We start from the raw sequence: 24,588 nt of genomic DNA on the forward strand, positions 1-24,588 counted from the left end.
CCATTTACCAGTGGTTTTGGCACTGTGAGCAGGTGCCAGGTCGTGCTGAAAAATGAAATCTTCATCTCCATAAAGCTTTTCAGCAGATAGAAGCATGAAGTGCTCCAAAATCTCCTGATAGCTAGCTGCATTGACCCTGCCCTTGATAAAACACAGTGGACCAACACTAGCAGCTGACATGGCACCTCAGACCATCACTGACTGTGGGTACTTGACACTGGACTTCAGACATTTTGGCATTTCCCTCTCCCCAGTCTTCCTCCAGACTCTGCCGCCTTGATTTCCGAATGACATGTAAAAGTTGCTTTCATCTGAAAAAAGTACCTTGGACCACTGAGCAACAGTCCAGTGCTGCTTCTCTGTAGCCCAGGTCAGGCGCTTCTGCCGCTGTTTCTGGTTCAAAAGTGGGTTCATGCTTCCATCTGCTGAAAAAGCTTTATGGAGATGAAGATTTCATTTTTCAGCATGGCCTGGCACCTGCCTACAGTGCCAAAACCACTGGTAAATGGTTTACTGACCATGGTATTACTGTGCTCAATTGGCCTGCCAACTCTCCTCACCTGAACCCCATAGAGAATCTGTGGGATATTGTGAAGAGAAAGTTGAGATGCAAGACCCAACATTCTGGATGAGCTTAAGGCCGCTATCGAAGCATCCTGGGCCTCCATAACACCTGATCAGTGCCATAGGCTGATTGCCTCCATGCCACGCCGCATTGAAGCAGTCATTTCTGCAAAAGGATTCCCGACCAAGTGTTGAGTGCATAACTGAACATAATTATTTGAAGATTTACTTTTTTTGTTTTAAAAACACTTTTCTTTTATTGGTCGGATGAAATATGCTAATTTTTTGAGATAGGAATTTTGTGTTTTCATGAGCTGTATGCCAACATCATCAATATTATAACAATAAAAGGCTTGAACTACTTCAGTTGTGTGTATTTGAATCTAAAATATATGAAAGTCTGTTTATCAGTGCATTACAAAAAATGAACTTTATCACAATATGCTATATATACTGTGTGTATATGTGTGTGTATATATATATATATATATATATATATATATATCTATTGTGTGTGTGTGTGTATATATATGCGTATATATAATATATATATGTGTGTGTGTGTGTGTGTATATATATATATATATATATATATATATATATATATATATATATATATATATATATATATATATATATATATATATATATATATATATATATATATATATATATATACTGTATATAATCGCTATCTCAAAAGTCCACTTGCAATGAAGATTTTGATTATTGGTCAATTCGGTAAACCTGAAACTGAATTGACCAATATTCAAACGTTAAAATCTGCCTTCATAGTTATGATAATTGCAGGTACAAGAAGGTGGTTATTTTTAATGTTCTTTAGCTCCCATAAGAACAAATCTTGACCTTTTGAACTCGCACTAAACAAAAGGTGATCCTCCACTATGTCACATGACTGCCTATAGCAGATAAGCCCATTTGAAAGCACATGGTGTGAACAATATGTTTGCTTCCATTAATCAGGAAGTAGAAACTGCAAATTTATTGTTTTTTGTTTTTAAGGTTATTATGCTGTTGTGTTATCATTTAGAGCACAGAGGAGTTCTGAGTTCAGGTCCACTTTAATATGGGGGTTATTGCAGTGTTCTGTAGGGTGGGGATTGTTGCATTTCATATAGGGTGTGGTTGTTGCATGTAATATGGGGGTTATTGTAGCATTTCATAGAGGTGTTATTGTTATACTTTATGCAATGGAAATTATTGTTGCATTTTAAACGGGCGTTATTGCAACATTCCATGATTTCATTAAGGTGGGGGGGGGGGGGGATTCTTGCATTTCATATGTTATTACTGCTAGGGGGCTGCGGGGTATTGCAAATAGACCAGCACCACACAACTCATTTCAAGCCTTGTGCACATACCTTGTAGTCTCTACACAGTCTCTAGACCAGGCTTTCTCAACCAGGGTTCCTTGAGGACTCTGCAGGGGTTCCTTGGCATTTTACCCCATCGTGGGGGAAGTATAATAGAGCACACTATAATAGGTGGTACTGTAACAAGAACCACTAAATTGGGTGGTCAGGAGACAGTATAATGAGTGGCAGTGTAATAGGAGATAGTGAAATTAGCAGCCTAACCTACTTAAAGACCATGCCTCCTGAAAAATAAATGTAGGGATTCCTCGAGACCCAAAAATTGTTTGCAGGTGTTCCTTGAGATCCAAAAGGTATTTACAGGGTTCCTCCAAGGTAAAAAGGTTGAGAAAGGCTGCTCTAGACTCTAGTGTTGCCTCTATATTTACTTTGTGCAGTGGGCCACTTTGAACAGACGTTAGAGAAATTTCAGCAGTAACGAGGTAGCTGGCAGAGTTAGCTGACACACTGTTCAACCCATTGCTCGTGGAGGAGTGCTTCTACAGCCCCAGGTAGTCCCGCCCCTAACTTCACTCAGCCAATTAGTTCTCGAGGCGCTGTCATCGCAAATACAGTGTTTATTTTTGTATGCAGAGGAGTGCTCTTGAAGTGTACAGGACAGCACCGACTTTTACTTATGTTAATGAAAGTGCTGTGCACGAGATGAGCGCAGGGAGTGTGATGACTGCTTGGCGGTCACTCAGATTAGCTGGGCGCTCCGCCCACCTAACTGGTTCTTGGGAGAACACTGTATATAGTCCTAATGCTAAAAAGGACTTTCTTGAAGTGCTCATAATCTTATTTTGTATTTAAAGGTTCACATCTACCTTCATAGTTATGATAATTGCAGGTACACAAAGGTGGTTATTTTTAATGTTCTTTAGCTCCCATAAGAACAAATCTTGACCTTTTTGAACTCGCACTAAACAAAAGGTTATCCATTTAAAGAGGATTTTAGTGGGCGACTCCACTTTGGTACAAAAAATCTAGATTTGTCACTAAATGATTGCCTTTAAATGTTAACTTTCAGCTGCAATCTGCATCGACTGTAATATTTTAATAAACATGCTGTAAATCATGCATGGTTTGGTGTAAAACACTCCCCAAATTCTCAGCTTTCTATTTGTGCCACTTGCTCATTGCTAGATACTAATAACTAGGCTCTTTTTCCTTATTGGGGTGTTGAATACATTGAATTGTTGAGATGTTCTAAAGGGGTGTGTCCAGTTTCGAAATTAAACACATTGTTAACCTTTTACAGACTTTTGTTGTTAAATGTCAGGGTGTCAGTCAACTATCCATTAAGCAGATGAAGTTTCAGCCTTTGGTTACAGCACACCATCGAATATTGCTACATGTTGATCTGCGTGTTCTCAGTTTTTCACATTTTGAGTAGTGGTGAAGATATTTCTTTAAACCAGATTGATTACACAGGTTTAGTTGGCTGTGTTTTTATAGTTTTATTCTGTCTTGCCACCATGTTCATAAATATGTTTTTATTTATTTACTATATGTAGTGCTGATATCTCTAGAACTTTTGTTCTTCTCTAAAGATAGCCATACATCTAGCGATGATGGAGCAGATTCGACCAAGAAACAAATCTCTCTCTCTCTGATCGAATCTGATTAGAGAGAGAGATAGTTTGGCTGCCCATACACCGCCGACTGATTCCCGATGGGTTTCATGCTGAAATCGATCAGGAATCGGCCCTGTGGAGCCACCTCTGCCTCCAACGCCGTCCTTTGTCCATCCACGTACCCCAACCACGTGGTTGCCAGATTAACATAGGTGCGTGTGTGTCGTCACACACATTGTACATTGAGGGACAGCGCCAGAGGTTCGTCCCTCATCCCAATATCACTCACCGTTACCACCCTGCACCCAGTCGACCACGACAGCCTGACATCATGCAGCATGTCCGATCGCTACATGCGACTTATTTCAGCCCAAAATTGGTTACATCATAGATCAGACATGCTCTTCCCGGCACCATTGTTCATCGGATGGTTGATCAGCCGCCAAGTCATTAGATGTAGGGCCACCTTAACTCTTGGACCAATCTTGGAACAATTCCAACTTCTTTATGTGCACGCTTTTGATTTATGTATAATATTCAACTTTTTTCTTCTATGGCTTTCTGGAGCTCTCTTGATATTTAACAAGGAGATATTGTGACACTAATTATTATGGTAAGCCAGAGAATCAAGAGGTTGGAGTCACCTCAGAAGCCATCTGTGCATATTAAACACTGGATCATTTGTTTTGTTATTGGGTGGGAGTTTGTATCAACATCCTTATTGCGTGGTTGTATTTAAGGTCAGCAGAAATGCTTTGTTTGTGTAAAGCTGTAGTAGACCTTGGTGGCACAAGCCCTGAAGTAATTTATACTAATTAGATTGTATGACAGCCTAATTATGTATCTTGTTATTTGTATGAATACAAATTATCTGATTTTAAAATGAACTACACTCCCTAAAGGGCCCCCTAATCCAAATGGGACATTTCATAGCAAATTTCACTGTCTAAAGACAGAAGATAATGGCTAATCTCAAGTAGAGCATACACCATTTTGGGAAACTGATACATTTTATTGATGGGATTTTATTGATGGGATCAAAGGTCAACCTTGCTTTTTTGATCGAGTTGTAACTGATATGCACCAAATAAGTGATGAATATATTTATCACTCCTAGCCACTTGTCAAGTGTGTCTGTCTTGTACTTCAGTTCCATGTGAAAAAATTGTTTACACAATAGATATTACACCTTTCTTTTCCATTTAGTAAAATACCCATATGTGTGTATTAATAAATGACACTGCTAAGTGTGTTCTCACATGTGCTTTGTTACATATCATATCATTGAGTTACTTGATCGGTTCATCTACCAGTTGAACTGCCACTGGAATCAAACCCTTGGGGTCCTCTAAAGAAATCCATACATTCAATGCAATGTTGAAGATCCTGAAAGTGGTATTGTGGCTAATTTTCATCTATTGTCTAAAGCAATAAAACAGCAAAAATCAACAGCTAAACTCATGCTTTAAAGAGAAACTCTGACCAAGAATTGAACTTTATCCCAATCAGCAGCTGATACCCCCCTTTTACATGAGAAATCTATTCCTTTTCACAAACAGACCATCAGGGGGCGCTGTATGACTGCTATTGTGGTGAAACCCCTCCCACAAGAAACTCTGAGGACCATGGTACTCCTAGCAGTTTCCTGTCTGTGAACCTTGTTACATTGTGGGAAATGGCTGTTTACAGCTGTTTCCAACTGCCAAAAAAGCATGCAGCAGCTACATCACCTTCCAGGAGTAAAAATGTGACCATGTAATAAATGTCAGAATGTAAATCAGGGATTTAAAAGACTTTACAATGGGCAAACACTGACTAAATAATTTATAGATAATTATTGTAGAAATTAAGCACTTTTTTAATTACATTATTTTCACTGGAGTTCCTCTTTAAACTTAATTTAGCTGCTAACTGGTTTTGCTGGGCAGGATTATCAGATTGTGCTGTTAGTACACAGTGTAAACAAGGCAGAAAAGCTTCTGCTGTATCCAGGGAGGGAGCAGAGAATGTTATCTCCTATAGTTGCTCAATTTCTTCTCTAGGAGTACATCTGATAAATCAAATAGCGATGATCGCAATCTGCTAATTTCGATTACGCTATATTTTGCGTACATTTTTGCAATTACACCTTTTCATGTAATTTTTGCGTAATTTCGTTTCGACTTTGGTGGTGAATACCAAAGCCCCCATACATGTTATTGTTACCAGACTTGCTATGTATGTTAAAGGTGGCCATACACTGGTCGATTTGCCATCAGATTCGACCAACAGATAGATCCCTCTCTGATCGAATCTGATCAGAGAGGGATCGTATGGCCACCTTTACTGCAAACAGATTGTGAATCGATTTCAGCCTGAAACCGATCACAATCCGTGGAGCTGCCGCTGCTGAAAACGCCCCCCCCCCCCCCCTTCCTTCATACATTACCTGTTCCGGCCGGCGCGAGTCCCCCTGGTCCCAGCTGTCTTTTTCTCCGCTCCGGGCTAAAGACTGTTCCTGCAGCTGCTGAACTTCCTGTCCAGGGGAAGTTTAAACAGTAGAAGGCGCTCTACTGTTTAAACTTCCTGCCAAGACAGGAAGTTCTGTGTAGCTGCAGCCGGTCCAGAACCCAGCACAGAAAGAAGACAGCTGGGACTAGGGGACTCATGCCGGCCGGAACAGGTAATGTATACCCGCTGTATTGCGTCGGTCGTCGGGCATTCGAACGCCACTATCGACACACTCCCGACCCGCCGGCGATCGAGAAAAATCTTCCGCACGGACGGATCGACGGGAATTGACGGAAACGATCGACTTCGGACGGAAATCGATCGTTCTGTCAGCGGTGTGCAGCGATTTCACAGCCGATTCGATCACTGTGATCGAATCGGCTGTATATCGACGGGAAAATCGTTAGGTGTATGGGCCCCTTAAGAAGAATAGTGGGTACAAATAAAAACATAATAATTGTTCTAAAAGACCTTGTAGTTTTTCAGAAAATCAATTTAAAAAAAAATGCATAGAAAAATGGTTTTTAAAAAACATTTTTCTTTGCATATTGAAAAGTCTTTTTGAAAAATTTATTTTTTTGACTTGTATCCACTATTTTTTTTTTTAACATGTAGCAATTCTGGAAGCAATAGCATATATGGGAGCTTTGCTATTAACCACCAAAGTCGGCACAAAATTACGCAAATTTTTTGCGAAATTACAAATGATTACGTATGAAATTAATAATAATTTTCTCTGAAATTTCGCATTACAATTACAATGTGCATTTTCAAATTTTGAAACGTAATTATGCATAGGCATCACTAACATCAAAGCAGTCTTAGTGATTTATATTCATGTTTAATTGTGTTTAATGTTTTAGAGGACGCAATTTTTTTTATGACAATACCACTTTAAGGCTCTTTCTTTATAAGCTGACTTCATTGGAATGCTTACTGGACTTTCAAACTTTGTATGTACAAAGACAATGGTGAGATCACTGTTTTGTTTTGCTCATTTAACTTCTTGTTTAGTATTAACTAATCGCCCATTTTATTTTTTGCTTTGTTTTAGTTTTTGCTTGATTTGTGTTTATCAGTAATTTTCTGCAGAATTTGCATTTTCTGAGTGGTTGCTGTTTGTTCTTTGTTGTGTATAAATTAATCTGTGTTTATACAGTGTTTCTGAAGACATAACAAAAGTTGTTAAAGGGACCCTTGGCTTAAAGGAGTTCTGTGGGGGGTTGTGGAAGAGAAAAACGGACACTTACCTTGAGCTTCTATCAGCCCCGTGCAGCGGTAATGTCCCACGCCGTCCTCCTCCCATCTGCCATTCTCCGCCGCCGGCCCCGGTCTAAGCAGCATGGGATCCAACTGCGGCTGCGCTAGAGTGGCCGCGCACCCGCTCGCTTCCGCCTGCGTCATCGGAAGCTTACTGCGCAAGCGCAGTACAAGGCTCCGTTGTACTGCGCCTGCGCAGTAAGCCTCAGATGACGCGAGCGGAGGCACGGCAACGCGCATTATTCGTCTGTATGTCAGACGAATAATAGCCCGGTGCCGGCTGCGGGGAACGGCGGATGGGAGCAGGACGTCGTGGGACATTACCGCTGCATGGGGCTCATTGAAGCCCAAGGAAAGTGGCAGTTTTTCTCTTCAGAAACCCCCACAGAACCCCTTTAAGCTAAAACTGCAATTGGAACTTACCTGGGGCTTCCTTCAGCACCCCCTAGCCCGTGAGGTCCTCCGGCTTCGTTAATGGGGAACGGCTTGAAGTTGCCAGTGCGTGCATGCTACATGTCATCATGTCGGCCAGCGTGAGAGTCCTGCGCAGGTGAGGTAAGACTCATGATGACGCTTAGCATGCGCAATGTCAACCATTAACGGAGCCAGCAGCGGGACCAAGGGACTTCACGAGCTACAGGGGGCTGGAGGAAGCCCCAGGTAAGTCCAAATTGCATTTTTAGCCTGAGCTCAGTGTCCCTTTAAGGTACTACCTCTAATGACTTAACTGTACAAGATTTCCTACCATATAAAGCTATTTCTTACATGTAAGAGGGCAATATAATAGCTTGGCGGATGAGATTTTTGTCCCTAGGCCTTCTCAAAGGACTAGAGGACATGATCTACGCATGGAGGAAAAACGTTTTAGCCATTTATTTAGGAAAGGGTTCTTTACAGTAAGAGTGATTAAGATGTGGAATGCATTGCCACAGGAAGTCGTTATGGCAAACTCTATACCTGCATTTAAAGGGGGCTTAGATGCTTTCCTTGTGTTGAAAGACATCCATAGCTACAATTACTAGGTAATGCCTAATAATGTTGATCCAGGGATTTTATCTGATTGCCATCTGGAGTCGGGAAGGAATTTTTCCCTTTTGGGGCTAATTGGACCATGCCTTGTAAGGGTTTTTTCGCCTTCCTCTGGATCAACTGGGATATGTGAGGGAGCAGGCTGGAGTTGTACTTCGTACTGGTTGAACTCGATGGACGTATGTCTTTTTTCAACCAAAATAACTATGTAACTGTAAACAACCTTTGTTATTACTTTTAGATTTTCTCCATGACTACATACAATGTCTCTCTGATAGAGATGGCCCGAATGGTTCGCTGGCGAATGGTTCCCAGCGAACCTCCGTGGTTCGCGATCACGGAGAACCGCAAACTTTTCCGGAAGTTCGGTTCGCCTCCATAGTGCATCATGAGGGTCAGTTTTGACCCTCTACATCACAGTCAGCAGGCGCATTGTAGCCAATTAGGCTACACTCCCTCCTGGAGCCCCACCCCCCTTATAAAAGGCAGGCAGCGTCAGGCATTGGACTCACTCGTGTGCCTGCATTAATTAGAGAAGGAAAAGCTGCTGCAGACTCTCATAGGGAAAGCTTAGTTAGGCTCTTGTAGGCCTCTTAGCTTGCTCCTTGCTGATTCTTATTGCTAAAAAAGCACCCCTCAACAGCTCTTTTTTGAGAGCTAATCTTGTTCCTGTGATCTATTTGTGTGTGTGTGTGTGTGTGTGTGTGTGTGTGTGTGTGTGTGTGTGTGTGTGTCACTGACACTTGTGTTCCATGGACAGCCTTGGTAATTCCTACTGCGTGTGCCACTGCCAGGCCCAGCACATTCAGAGACTACCTGTGTGTGTGACAGGTGCACGTTGTAATACCCATCACTGCATATACCTACCTGTTGTTCACTATGCACCCACCTACCTACGTGAGCGCACACAGTGTCACTCTTGTCTGTCCGGTACCTGTCTGTGTGTTTCAGGTGCACATTGTAATACCCATCACTGCATATACCTACCTGTTGTTCACTTCAGTCAGTGCACCCACCTACCTACATGAGCGCACGCAGTGTCACTGTGCCTGTACGGTACCTGTGTGTGTGTGACAGGTGCACATTTGTAATACCAGTCATTGCATAATTGTTCACAGTACCTGTGTGACCGCACGCTGTGTAATATACCACTCCGAGCATACCTGTTAACTGCACCTGTGTGACAGCTGCACATTGTATTATAATACCAGTCACTGCATACCTTTCACTGCATCTGTGACTGCACATTGTATTATACCTGGCAGTCAGTGCATACCTTTCACTTGAATGGATGGCAGACTTGCCCTCCATAACAGATTCTCGTTAAAGGTAGTAAAGTCTATCAGTGTCATATACAGCAGGGCCTCGCAAAGTCCTCCTGTATTATTTTTTGTCACTACCTCGGGACTTGCATGCCATGCCTGCTGCCTTCCTTGGATGTGTGGTGGTAGCCGTTTCTCAGGCTCCAACTCCGGACTGGAATCGAACCCTGACTCCCTGGCCGTGCGCTTTAGAGAAAGGACTATCGACAGTATGAGCAGTGATGGACTACTGGGTGCGCAGCGTCCTGTCAGAAAGGACCTTCAGGACAGCTGGAGGCATTGTCACTGAGAAGAGAAGTTGCCTAAGTCACAAAAATGTTCAATACCTGACCTTTATCAAAATGAAAGAGGCATGGATCCTGGAGGGCTACTGCCCGGCCGAGCACTAAGTTAGTCCCCACACACAGCATCTCTGCCTGCACACCGTGTGACTGCCTGCCCAAGACTAAGTCGCCCCCCACACAGCACCTCAACAGGGTCCAGGACTCCAGGTGGATTCCTGAATTTTTAAGACCGCTGCTAGCATCGGCCGCTATAATAATTTTTCTGGTGCGTGTACATGCCTGCCTAATTTTTCTTGCTGCACTGCAGCTGCAACAACAAAACAAAAGGCATGTACATGTGCCAATTCCTATTCGTGATCATTACCTTGCCGCGGTGAAGGGGCTTCCATAGCCCGGCGACCATATGGGCTTAAAAACCGCCACGGCCTGCACTCTGGCCATGGTGCGCACCAGTCTAGCACGGCCGTTACTACACAAACAGCTGTTTGTGGTGCGTTACACGGTGAGTTTGGTGTGTCAGTGTGAAGAAGTACTCTAATTACACTCCCTGATTTATGTATACACATGCAAGATGTTTAAGGTTTAAAAATCTCATTATTTGAAAAGCATAGAAAAAGCAGTACAAATTAAGTTTACTTACATATTGTAACAAAGATGAACCTAAAGAGCCAGAGGACCTATTAAGATCCACTGGACCAGATATTAAAACATAAACCAGTACAATAGTTTAAACTATATAGTGAACAGGTTCATAGGATTCAGATATAGACCAGAGAGAGTAAATGTATTACAAACATTGATACAGATGAAGTGAGGTAGCACAGATATCATACGTATCCAACATTAACTATCAGCATTGGTATTAATATTGTAAGAGGCCCACTACACATTGAGGTTAACCCATTGAAGGTAAGATATAAGAGGGGGGAAGGGAACCTTAAGTATATTAATATGTTTCTAGATTATACTGTAATGTCACGGGGGCTCCTGAATAATATCCAAGGCTCCCAAGTTTTTTCAAAAACCTCTGCCTTATCAGCAATTCTTGCATTAAGGCGCTCAGATATCATTGTTGAGTCGATATTCTCAAGCACCTTTTGAAAGGAAAGCAATCTAGAACACCAAGAGGCTGCTATATGTACTTTGGTTGCATTAGCGATATGCTGTGTAAGCCTGTGTTCGGCGTGCTTAATCGATTTTGACTTATAGCCTAATAGAAGGGTTCGGGCATCTTTAAGAATGGCCTTTTTGAATATTCTGGTAAGCAGGGTATTAATTTTGGACCATAATCTAGAAACTTTAGGGCAGGACCAGAAAATATGGTGTATGGTGCCATCGGCTTGACAGCCTTGAAAACAAAGTTTGGGGAGAGTAGGATCCATTTGATGAAGTCTTACAGGAGTGTAATAGGTTCTATGAAGGATTCTGAGGGAGACCTCTATATGGGTGCTATACAGGCTACCTTTAGCCAACGTTGTGTAGGATTCAACCCAGTCTTCCATAGTCAAATTAAAGTCAATATCTTGCTCCCAATTAACCACAAAGGAAGGTTTAGCAACTTCTGTGGGCTGATTTTGTAGCGCATATAATAGACACCAAACCCTTCTCAAATGGATCATTAGAACATGTTACTTCAAAATTTGTGCTGGGGTGGTCAAATGCATTATTGGGAAATTTACATAGATAATGCATTATTTGATATAGGCGGAACGTTTCCGAGGTTGGGATATCATGTTTTGAAATTAATTGCTGTCGTGTAGGGATTCTACCATCGATAGTGAAGTCTCTGAGTGTGAGCAAACCTTTTCTAGACCACCATACAAAGGGTCGGTGGTCCAAACCACTTGGGAAGTCAGGGTTATGTAAGATGTGCAGTAGTGAGGGAGTTTGTGACTGCAATTTATAGGGAAAACTATTTTTATTCCATATTGATAGTGTATGAAAAGTCGAGGGAGAGACATTCCATATTTTTTTATGCCCTTCATTAATGGCCCACAGAGATCCTTTCCAGGAGTAGGGATAAAGTAATATATCTTCAATCTCTACCCATATCGGCCTACTATCTTCAGCAAATATGAGTGGGATTTGGGCCAATTGAGAGGCTATATAGTACTTATTTAGGTTAGGAACAGGGCGTCGTCCTGAGGTTTTGTGCCAATACATACACTATTTCGGAATGCGTGGTCTCTTATGTGCCCATATAAAAGAGAAGATCTGTTTTTGAAGCATTAATATGTATTTTTTAATAATGGGAATGGGAAGAACCCTAAAAAAGTAAGTGAGCCTTGGCAGAAATGTCATTTTGACCGCTGCTATGCGCCCGGTCCAGGATAGGTTGAAGGTGTGCCAAGTGTGGAGGTCTTTCAGTAGTTCAGGAATGACCCTGGCATAATTCCACTTGTAGAGGTCTGACAAATTATTGCATATGTTAACTCCCAGGTACTTAAGATAGTGTGGTTGGAATTGGAATCCAAAGGTTTCGGCTAATTGTTTAGCTTCAGTTGTTGGTATATTGCAAAAGATCATTTCTGTTTTATCAATATTAATCTTAAGGCCAGATGTTTTTTCAAATTTTTTAAGGACTGCTTATAAATTTGGAATAGTTGATTGGGGCTGTTGAATTGTCATCAGTATATAATCAGCGAATAGACTGAGTTTGATTTGGATTCTGCCAAGGTCGTATCCCCGAATATCAGGATCATGTCTAATGTGAGAGGCGAAAGGCTCCATCGCCAGCACGAAAAGCGCCGGTGACAGAGGGCATCCCTGACGGGTACCCCTACAGATAGATAGTGGGGCGTCACATGGTACCTTAAGTGTGGCTGTTGGTGAGGAATAATTTGTTCAATGAGGTTATGTAAGGGACCAGAAATACCCACTATTCTTGTTACAGCAAAAAAAGAAGGGCCAGGTGAGGCTATTGAAAGCTTTTTCAATATCTGGACTCAGTACTAAGGGTTTTTTAGCCTTGTTAGCTTGTTGGATATTGTCTGAAGCTTGTCTGTTAGGGATGAACATCACCTGGACCCTCTCAACCAACGAGGGAAGTAGTCTATGAAGGCGATTTGCCATAATTGCAGTCAGAATTTTGTAGTCCAGGTTTAATAGGGAGATGGGGCGGTAATGTTTAACTTGTAGAGGATACTTACCCGGTTTAGGAATAAGTGTGATCCTGGCTTCTAGAAACTCGGGGGGCTTGCGAGTGGAGTTAGCTAGGAAATTCAGTGAGTGGGTAAGTGGGGTTGCCAAAATGTCTCTAAATTTTTTTATGGTACACAGAGGTGTAACCGTCCGGTCCAGGTGCCTTTCCACTCTTTAGAATGATGCTTGATAACATCTAATACTTCCTCCGTAGTTATAGTAGAATTCAGTGATTTAATAGAGTCCGGACTTAGTCTAGGGCAGTGATGGCTAACCTTGGAACTCCAGCTGTGACAAAACTACAAATCCCATCATACCTCTGCCTCCCCGAGTTATGCTTAGAGCTGTCAGAGTATTGCAATGCCTCTTGGGACTTGTAGTTCCACCACAGCTGGAGTGCCAAGGTTAGCCATCACTGGTCTAGGGAGTAGGCTTTGTCTGAGATACTTTGTTGTATCTATTAAAAAATTATTCTCAGGTTTCTTGTATAGGTTGGAATAGAAAATATGGAAGGCTTGGTAGATTTTTGTAGAGTCACTGGTGATTTGGCCAACTTGTGTTTGTATTTTGTGTATGATGTTTATTCTTTCCTGTTGTCGTAATTTTCTAGCTAGCCAAGAATCAGGTTTAATATATTTATAATATCTAGCTTTAGTCCATGTCAAAGCTTTTTCTACGTGTCTGGACAGATTGGTATTTAACTGAAGTCTAATGTCAGAAATTTGTTTGGCTAAGTATTTTGAGGGGGATTGTTGATTAACTAGGATAAGTCTGTGTAGTCTATATTCTAGGTTATTTTGAGTCTCAGTCTTTTTTTTTCTTCCGATAACTAGCAGCTCTAATAGGACGCCCCCTAATCACAGCCTTATGAGCCAACCAGCATGACAATGGGGAGACATCATCAGAGCTATTGTCCAGAAAAAAATTGTTTAGTTGTTCAGTGACCTCAGCTTTAACATCAGGGTCAAGTAGTAGTGACTCGTCCAGTCTCCAGGTTCTTTGAATTTTAAGGGTAGAATTCAGATCCATGCTCAGAAGAAGTAGATCATGGTCTGACCAAGAAACGTGGATGTGTCGTAAATAGATAAGTGCCTTAATCAACGCTGTCGAAATTAGGATATGATCGATTTTAGAGTAAGTGTTGTGAGGGGGGAGAAGTACTTCTGGCATTAGCATAAAGCTCTCTACAAGCGTCTGTTAATAGTTCAGAGGGTAGTAAGGAATTCAGGAGATTCCTCTTTCTCTTGGTCAGTTTATCAGCTGATGCATATGATTTGTCTAGAGTGTCATTCAATGTAATGTTAAAGTTTCCACACCAGATTAAATGCGTGTTGAAGGGAACGTTTATGTTTCGTATAATAAGTTGGAAGGTCATGGGCGTCCGCAGAAAATGTTCCGGGGGGGGGGGGGGCAAAAAGGTGGGGAAGAAGTGGCGCCAAAGATCTTGGGGAGGTAGAAAAATATAGGGGTTACGTTGTGCGGCCGAAAAGTGGGTGTGGCCATGGACCAGAATGTGGGTGTGGCCACGGGTGAAGACAAATTTACCTGAACTTAGCAATGTGGGACATTAGATGAGGGCAGTAGTGGTGAACCTTTTGGAGGCCGAGTGCCCAAACTGCAACCCAAAAGTCACTTATCTATCGCAAAGTGGCAACAGCAATTTAAACTAAATAGAAACGTTTTAACTCATACATGAACATTATGGAAAATCCATGTTGAAAATAAACTGTGAAGATAAACAATTTCATCCATCCTACTCCTGAAAAATGTATTCTTTTTTTTTTAGAACCTCCCAGTTTTATTTTCTGTTTTAAAAAGCTAAAAAAGTAGGTATAATGCTATTGTCTCATATGATGATTCAGCTTTTCCCATAGTCTCGCAGTTAGCAATCATGTGACCCCCAACAAGACAAATTCAGCAATCATGAGGCCCCGAACAAATCATGAGGCCCCCAACAAGACACATTCAGCAATCATGATGCCCCCAACTAGACAAATTCAGCAATCCATGAGGCCCCCAACAAATCATGAGGCCCCCAACAAGACAAATTCAGGAATCATAAGGCCCCCAACAAGATAAATTCAGTAGTCATGAGGCACATAAATAGACAGCATTTCACATAAATAGGCAGAATGCCCCCTTAATATGGTAGACACCTCTCACCTGGCTTCTCAATTCTCCTCTACTAGCTGCTGTGCCTGGCAATACTGTTTTTGGCTGGATTAAGGATGATGTGTGGGCTGAAAGGCCTTGCGGTGATGCTGTGGCCGGGCTGGCTGGCGGTGATGCTGTGGCTGAGTTGGCTGTGGGGTGATGCTGTGACCTGGCTGACGGTGATGCTGGGCTGTGGTTGCCTAGTTGAAGTAAATGCTGGCCTGACTGGTGGTGATGCTGTGGCCTTTTTGACAGTGATTCTGGGCTGGTTGGCTGGTGGTGATGCTGGGCTGGCTGGCCTGGATAGTTTAGGTAGTGACAGGTGTCCCCCTAGTTTAGGTAGCGCCAGCAGCCCCCCCAGTTTAGGTAGCACCAGGTGCCCACCAGTTTAGGTAGCGCCAGGAGCCCCCCAGTTTAGGTAGCGCCAGGAGCCCCCCAGTTTAGGAAGTGACAGGCGTCCCCCAGGTTAGGAAGTGACAGGGACCCCCCAGGTTAGTGATAGGCGTCCCCCAGGTTAGAAAGTGACAGGGACCCCCCAGGTTAGTAATAGGCATCCCCCAGGTTAGAAAGTCACAGGCGTCCCCCATGTTAGTGATAGGCGTCCCCCAGGTAAGAAAGTGACAGGGACCCCCCAGGTTAGTGACAAGCGTCCCCCAGGTTAGTGATAGGCTTCCCCCAGGTAAGAAAGTGACAGGGACCCTCCAGGTTAGTGATAGGCGTCCCCCAGGTTAGTGACAGGGACCCCCGTTTAGGTAGTGATAGGCGCCCCCCCCCCCCTTCACATTGCAGCGTCAGACCTCGATCAGCGGCGACCCAACCAGTTAGAGCAGTGCACGGACACACCGCTCTATGTGCGGAAGTGATGTCACTTCCGCATATAAGTGCGGTGTGCTAGGTCCTAGCGCCCACCCTATTGGGACGGGAGTGGCGGGTAGAGGGGGGGGGAGCGTTGGCCGAGGGGGGGGGGGGTGTCAGCGAGCGTCCAGGGCAGGGCAGATGCCCCAATTTGCCCGACGTGCGGACGCCCGTGTGGAAGGTGCTAAAAGCAGTTTCAGGGGGAGAGTAGCTATTAATGAGACATATACGTTGACCCTTTAGGGTTCCTTTAAGGATAATATTCCTGCCATTTTTCTCTCGGATGACTTCCGAGATTTCCAAAGGAAGGGAATTACGAATGAGGACGGCCACACCTCTGTTTTTTGGTTGCTATAAAGTACTGAGAGTATTGGTGATGTAGAATTGTTGGAAGGGAGGAGGAAGAGAAATGGGTTTCCTGTAACCTGTAAGCATATTATGTCGGGGTTATGCTTGTTATAGTCTAGGAATTTTTTTTTACGTTTGTGTGGGGTGTTGAAGCCTCTTACTTTGTGAGATAATATTTTAAGGACTATATAGGAGGTGGAATAGGTGTGCTAAGATACATAATGGATTACACGTGGTTGGGTGATATCTGAGAGTACCTGCGTCACTATGTTTGTTTTTGGTCTGAAATAATTGTTCACTAGATAACCAGCTCGTGTAGAAATGAGCTGAGTCAGTCTGCCTAGATAGGCAAAGTTAGAAGTTGTAAAGGGATCCCCTGTCTAACCTCTGGTTGAGGGACAGCATTACTATACCTACCGGAGAAATAGGGTACAAGCTAAAGTGTAACATCACGAATGTATGGAGGCAGAACAAAGAATGTATACCATATTTTAGCCGTATTCATAACTTTAACATTTATAAGAGTTGCAACAAGCCAGCCCGTGATCACGTTTGGGTGCCAGCATCAGTCCACGCATGTAAGCATATCAGGGGAGTAGTCATGGGGAGTCTAACACTTTAATGGCGCCCCAGAGGCCTCCCCGGAGGGCACAAGGGTGGGAGGGGGAGGGCCAAGGCAGCAGGGGAGAGGGAGGGGGCAACAGGCCCCACCCAGCAGGCGGAACCCGTCCCCCCAGCCACCAGGCCCATCCTCCACCAAGCTCCCCGGGAGGGCCCCTCCCCAGAACCACCACCAGCCTATTTTCACTAGTCAAGTAATAGTCATTAATCATTAACTTAATTCTTCGTTCTAATAGCCCCTGGGGGGGTCCCCCTCCCCCCACGTCCAAGAAGACAAGGGGACGGACAGAGCAGGGAAGAGGGGGGCCAAAAACAAGAGGGCGTGGCAGGTGGACACACCACGCCCCAAGGGCGAGGCACATCCCCTCGCCCCGCGCAGCCACACTGCTCCCCACCCAGCCCCAGGGCACCAGAGCATACTGTCATATAACATCACGTTTATAAGCGATTATATTGCATTATTATTTTGCCCACATGTACATACACCATTATTGAGTTAAAGGCACTAGATATAAACCCCTAGAATCATATCCTAGTTAGAAACCTTGCAAATATGAGCCTTATTGATATCCATGGTCTTCTGCCTGTGAAAAAACCTTAAAGATCTGTGGAAGTTGGAGATCCACGGCTCATCGTCATTATGCAGCTAAATAGAGGGATTCATCCATCCCACGATAACATAGAAATCGTTGTATAGTTCCACACATTTAGGTACTCTAGGCATATTAGGCAAATCAGACGTGATCTGTATAGAGCAAGTTTATGAGTGTGACGTAGTTCAAATCAAAATTCAAAAACAAATACTATAACAGAGGGTAAGCCAGATGTTTTTAACGTTGCGTGGCCTGTCCGCTGATCAAGGTATATACTAAGGCTCAAAAAATAGAAAAAATAAAGAAGTTGCAAAAAAGAAAACAGTAAGAACAAGTGTCAGTAAAAAAATATAGTCAGGGAACAGCTTACATATGTTTATGATCTCGAAGACTGACATGCTACCTGAGTCCATTCTCTCTGCGGTCTTGGCCCGCGCTGTGAAAGGGGAACAAGTGCCGAGTCAGCCGCAACCGTCTCAATGGCTATGTTGGCAGCTTCCAAGATAGCTTTTCCGTCATCCAGAGATCGGATAGTATGGGCCTGGTTGCCTAGCGTGGAGCTCAAAGAGAAAGGGAAACCCCACCGATAGCTAACTTTTTCCGGAGTGAGGGACAAGGTAATTGGCCTCAGCAGCCTCCTCCTTTGGAGTGTTGTAGGTGACAGATCCGCATAGATATGAACCGAAGTAGGCAAACCTGGTAGGCTTGTGAGATCCCTTGGCGCCATCATGATTTGGTCTTTAACTTCCCCATAGTGGAGCTTCAGGATTACATTCTTCGTCGTATTCAGGGTCTTGGGTTTTCCCAGGGCTCTATGGATCCTATCCATTAGGAACATTTCTTCACTCATTTGTGGGAGAAGCGCAGAGAAGAGATTAGTGGTGACTTCCCTTAGGGCTGTAAATGACTGAGGTAAACCACAAATCCTTAGATTTGATCGCCGGGCGCGATTTTCAAAGTCCTCTAGCTTAGATTCCGCTAGGTCAGCTCTAGCTTCCAGGTCTTCTATTAATTTTTTTATCCTCATTGACTGTGCCGACCAGTGAGTCCAAACTGGTTTCAAGAGTCCCCACCCTTTGGCCTATTTCAGTGATCTGGGCTGTTATGTCCCTTACTGCCGACATAAGCTCCGATTGAAGAATTTTTTTAATGTTAACTAAGAGTTCCTGCTTATCCCAGGGGCATTGCTGTTGGTTACCTTGTGAGGAGGCCCGGGGTGGGCTATCAGTCTGTATTTGCTTGGGCTTCTTAGCCGGCTGAGCTGTAGCGTGCTCCTGGGCCGCGTCCGCCATCTTGGTTGAGCTGTGCAGTATGGGCCGGGTGGAGAATAACTTCGGTAAAGTTAGCTTCGGTTGTTGTTTGGTTTCTTCGAGGCTCGGAGTCCCTTCCCGGGCATATCCTAGGTGATGCAGAGTAGTAAGGTTCTGCCTCCTTGGTCAGGATTTTTAGACCCTTTTTCTCCGGCCGGGAACAGAGCTCACAGAGTGCACATCATGCCTCGTGAGCGCCGCGCATGCCCCCCCATGCAAGATATTTTAAAGCACTGGCCTGCACTCTGGCCATGGTGCGCACCAGTCCAGCACGGCCGGTACTACACAAACAGCTGTTTGCGGTGCGTTACACAGTGAGTTTGGTGTGTCAGTGTGAAGCAGTACTCTAATTACACTCCCTGATTGATGTATACACATGCAAGATGTTTTAAAGCACTTTAGGATTGCAATTTAGCATTCAATGTGATTTCTGCCCTTAAAATGCTGCTTTGCGTCAAATACAGATTTTTCCCCGGGACTTTTGGCGGCTATCCCACTCCGCCATGCCCCGCTCCAGGTGTTAGACAGCTTGAAACATCTTTTCAATGACTTTTCTGGCCAGCATAAGTGTCTATTGCGGTTCGCGAAAGTTCGCGCAAACCGAACTTTTTATTATTATTATTTAGTATTTATATAGCGCCGACATCTTCCGCTGCGCTGTACAGAGAATATATTGTCTTGTCACTTAACTGTCCCTCTGAGGGGCTCACAATGTAATCCCTACCATAGTCCTATGTCTATGTATGTATCGTGTAGTGTATGTATCATAGTCTAGGGCCAATTTAGGGGGAAGCTAATTAACCTCTCTGTATATTTTTGGGATGTGGGAGGAAACCGGAGTACCCGGAGGAAACCCACGCAGACACGGGGAGAACATACAAACTCCTTGCAGATGTTGACCTGGCTGGGATTCGAACCGGGGACCCAGCGTTGCAAGGCGAGAGCGCTAACCACTGCCACCGTGCTGCCACCGAACTTTTGCGGAAGTTCGTGAACCCGGTTCGCTATCTCTACTCTCTGATACTGTACTACAGGGAAATTGGTATTAAGCAGTTTGGTTTCTATCATCTTTAAAACTTGTATTCAGAAATGTATAGTTTTAAAATGTCCCTGTTTCTTTGACTTCAATGGACCATGAAGCAACATGTAGCATGATGGGATAAACCCGTGTATGTACAGTACCAGTCCTATGTAGAGCTAAGCTGTATTTTGTTTTCTCTCTCTGTAAGAGTTAAGACTGTAAGGGCTAAGAATACAGGACTCTATGGTAAATAACATTCTCTCTGCAGTCAGACTGTAGTGTAACTCGCTCTATAATTAATCGTAAGTCATACAGCTCCTGTGTGGCTGAAAAACACTTCTCAGTGCTAATAAAAAGTTCAGTAGATTAAGACTTGTTTGTATGGAAGCTGAATAAACACTAAAAACTGAAAATAAAAAATGATAAATCTAGATTTTTAATCTTTAAAATCACAATACAGCTATGGGAGTCCAGGAAAAAGTCCTATTTTAGATTAAGACTATAGATGCAATTGTTTATCGCATCAGTTTTTTTCAGTGCATGTTTGTTTCTGATGTTAGTTTTTTCTTAAATACTGTATTATTTTTCCATATCCTTTTGTTTAGTACTACAATGTATATATTTCTGAAGTATTGTCTCTTTTCAGAGATTTGATACCCATCGTAGCAGCTCTAGAATACAATCAGTGGTTTACAAAGCTGTCATCAAAAGACTTGAAGCTGGTGAGGAAATGTTTTAAACATAAATTTAAAGCATTGCTAGGTTATAGTCTGTCACTTTGATATTATTATTTGTTATGATATGAGCTAATTTCCCCTTTTTGAATTTTGCTTCTAGTCTAATGATGTGTGTGATCAAATTCTACGTGTGGTGAGCAGGTCTACTCGATTAGAAGAACTGGTTTTAGAAAATGCTGGACTTAGAGTGTAAGTGTGAGCCACTTTCATTTTATAGAGAATCATTGCAACTATGAAAGAAAAATAACTGATCAGAGTTCAACTATATAAAAAGTGGAAAGGCTTGAATGGATGAAATAGTATTTATTTGTTTATTTTTTACAGTAAGGTTTTCAGGAAAAATATTTTTGTATAGTAAACAGATTTTGTTTTTAATTTCCTGTTATTAGAAAACTTTAAATATTTCACTGCAGAGAGCAGTACAAGATAGCTTATGTCTGGCCCTTCAGCTAATGCAATCATTGCTGGCTGAAGCTCTCTGAGGGACGTGCCTTCACTCTGTATCCCTCCTTTTCTGCTGAAGTGACTCCGTTGTTTCCAGGGGGATGTGTCTATTCAGCAGGGGGAGGGGGGGGGGGGGGCAGAGAGAAGACGCATGCAGACAGCCAGCAATGATTACATTTGCCTTTGCCTGTGACCAGAGATAAGGAAGCTTCTACTGCTTACTGCAGTAAAAATACATATTTTTACACACAGGGAATACTTGGGAATTCTTTCAAATGTTTTTATGTAACAAATAGTAACTGAAATTTTAGTTTTGGGAGTGTAACACCACTTTAAAGTGGCCATACTCTTATTGATTTTATTTGCCATCAATATCCGGCAGATTCAGTTACTCTGATCAAATCTGCTAAAAATTGATGGCGTGGGCAGCATGATCGATTGCCTGATCATTTTTTAGCCAAAATCGAATTAATTGGCCAATCACACTGGATAGAAGATATCAATAAGCAGCGGGTCAAAAGCAGCAGCAGATCGACTGACCATAACGTTGCACTGCATAGAACAGCGCAACACTGCAGTTAGATTTTTTAATACATTTAATGTTGAAATATATTAAAAATCTGTACCTAGTGTATGGCAGTAATAGATCTCTCTCAGATCATATTTGATCTGACAGGGATCTATCTGATGGTTGAACATGGAAGCCATCTATAAGTCTATGGCCACTTTTAGAGTGTACATTGACCCATAGACCTGTGAAAAAATTAGCTGTCCTTTTACTGAATGGAGGAAGCCAAAAAATCGCTAAGATTTCCCCTGCATGTGTTTTTATAATGGAGCTCGGGTTTCCCTTGCCTCCCCATGATCACAGGAGGGACCTCACAGGTTGCGTGACACTGCAACACTCAAGGGTGTGAACCACGGTAGACACATCTTAAACAGAGTGTCTATTTAGAATGCTGCAAAGATGTTTTGTAAGCCAGGAATTGTACACATTTTTCATTTATATTTTCTATTTGTTTCCATGCAGAGATTTTGCACAGAAGCTGTCCAATGCACTTGCACACAACCCAAGCTCAGGACTCCATACTATAAACCTTGCAAACAACCCTCTAGAGGATAGAGGTATAGTAACTGAGTTTTTATTTTTTCTTAAATTACATGGGGATGTGTTTTTATTCTCCTGGCTTCGCCTCTGTAATAGAGTATCTGTCTGCTTTTAATTGGGTTGTACATTTATTGTACATGCATGAGTGATAATTCTTTCCCTTGTGCCCACTGTCAGACCGCCTTATATGTTTTTTAGCAGTTTGAAATTAGGTTTCAATTGGCCCTTGGCGTGCCTTTTTCAAAATTAATGTGTAAATTGCTTTCTACCAAAGCAGTAAAAATGTACTGTACTAAAAATAAGCAAACTTTAAGCCAAATACATTTTGCATAATGCTATGTCCTTTGATTTGGCTTAGATGCTTTTCTAAACTTTAATGGAGAAAAATCATCATGATATACAAATGTATGTTGTAAGTGAGGGGGTAATTACTCCAGCAAGCTTACATGTGACTGTGTGGGGGTAATTGCAATTAAAGAGGAACTGTCATGAAAATCTTAACATTTAAAACACATACAAATAAGAAGTATGTTTCCTCCTGAGTAAAATGAGCCTTAAATTACTTTTCTCCTATGTTGCAGTCACTTACAGTAGGTAGTAGAAATCTGACATTACTGACAGGTTTTGGGCTAGTCCATCTCTTCATGGGGGATTCTCAGCATGGCCTTTATTCTTTATCAAGACATTCCCTGAAAATGATTAATACAATGATGTTGGCCAGCCTCCCTGCTCGCTGCACACTATTTTGGCAGTTGAATGGAGATACTGCCATTCATTAAGTGCTTTTAAAAATAAAAAAAGCCCTGAGAATCCCCCTATGAGAAGATGGGCTAGTCCAAAATCTGTCGGTAATGTCTGATTTTTTACTACTTACTGTAAGTGACAGCAGCATAGGAGAAAAGTAATTTATGGCTCATTTAAGATTTTCGCGACAGTTCCTCTTTAACTGATGAAAGAAAACATATTATTTGCACAGTACCAGTCTATATTTCTGAATCAGAAATGTTTACCCAAACTCCTTCTGAGCAGAATACTGAACGTGTATCTAAAATTCATCTGCAGAAGTAAACCGTGTACACGCCTCTCTATGAAGGCTCCAAATCGTCTCCATTCCACATATTTTATTTCCTGTCATACCTGGTCACTGGAACTATGGTTAAAGGGAAGCAGACCTGTCAAACAAACCCCACCCTCACTTACCTTCCTTTAGTGTCAATAAGTATATGTAAAGGAAGTAGCAGGTTTACTTCAACTTACAATTTTCAAAAAGAATTTCAGAGTTTTATTTATCAGACCAGAAAAACAGTTTTACACTTGGATCATGGATCATGTTTATACAATATATGATTTTGTCTTTACATACTATAGATAAAACCTGCCGTTGTCCATGCAATGATGAACTGATTATATAGTTGGTCAGGTTTCCAGGATGTTCCCTCCACATGGTTGGGTCCTCCTGGGCCCATGGTTTTGAGGGAGGACAGGAGCCGGATGCTGCAGTATCGTTAGCGTAGGGCAAAGTATATCTTATGCGAGATTATACTCACAAAATTGGGTTGCCAAGATGCAACCAACTTATGCGCATGCGGGGAACAACCGTCTCCGCTCGGTATCCCGGATCCAACTGGAACTGGGCGGTTGCTCTTCTTGGATGTTCCTCTATTTATACTCTGGACAGCAATCAATAGGGGACTCTCACCTCTCTAAGGGGTGTATTTGCAACTGGGATATGGTGTCGGGGAGGCGCCCTTAAGTAGTTGTAATGACTTTGGTTGGTCTTATGTACCGTATTTTTCGGACTATAAGACGCACTTTTTCTTCCCAAAAAGTGGGGGGGGGGGAGTCAGTGCGTCTTATGGTCCGAATGTACAAAATTTGGACCACATACATATATCGCGCCGGTGATGCATTCTTCTCCCAGCAATGCCCCAAGCCTAGTGCAGAGCCAGCGCGATCTGTAATTCAGCCAGCGCAGGCCCATCTTCAATCAAAGTAATGCTGACAACATGTCCCTCGGTAGCGATCCGTGCACAGCCAGTGGGAGTCTATAATAGCCAATAATAATAATATACAGCCCCCCCCCCCCGCACAATCCCCGTGGCAGCGATCCATTCAGCCAGTGCAAGTCTATGTCTATTAAAGTTATTGCTGACATGTCCCTCGGTAGCTATCCGTGCACAGCCAGAGCCAGTATAATGGTGATTATACCCAATAATGATAATACACAGCCCCACGCACAATCCCCGTGGCAGCCAGTGATATCTAATGCGGAGCGCAGCAGAAGTGCAATTACCGATCTAGCTGGCGCGTCCTCTATCTTCTCCAGTCTTCAGCCGGTGCAGTGTAACGCTATCAAA

At 42.9% G+C, this 24,588-nt stretch overlaps 1 protein-coding gene across 4 annotated transcripts in view; it reads left to right on the forward strand.

Moving 5' to 3' along the window:
• The window catches only part of CARMIL1 (capping protein regulator and myosin 1 linker 1), a 398,430-nt gene that overhangs the window by 165,674 nt on the left and 208,168 nt on the right, over positions 1–24,588 (forward strand). For all 4 annotated transcript variants that reach the window (XM_068236999.1, XM_068237000.1, XM_068237001.1 and 1 more), the window contains 3 exons: positions 20,589–20,664; positions 20,780–20,868; positions 22,154–22,248. In XM_068236999.1, the coding sequence (XP_068093100.1) occupies positions 20,589–20,664; positions 20,780–20,868; positions 22,154–22,248 (260 nt within the window). The remainder of the gene's footprint in view (positions 1–20,588; positions 20,665–20,779; positions 20,869–22,153; positions 22,249–24,588) is intronic.

Source organism: Hyperolius riggenbachi, chromosome 5 (assembly GCF_040937935.1).
Source record: "Hyperolius riggenbachi isolate aHypRig1 chromosome 5, aHypRig1.pri, whole genome shotgun sequence".
Classification (NCBI taxonomy): Eukaryota; Metazoa; Chordata; class Amphibia; order Anura; family Hyperoliidae; genus Hyperolius; species Hyperolius riggenbachi.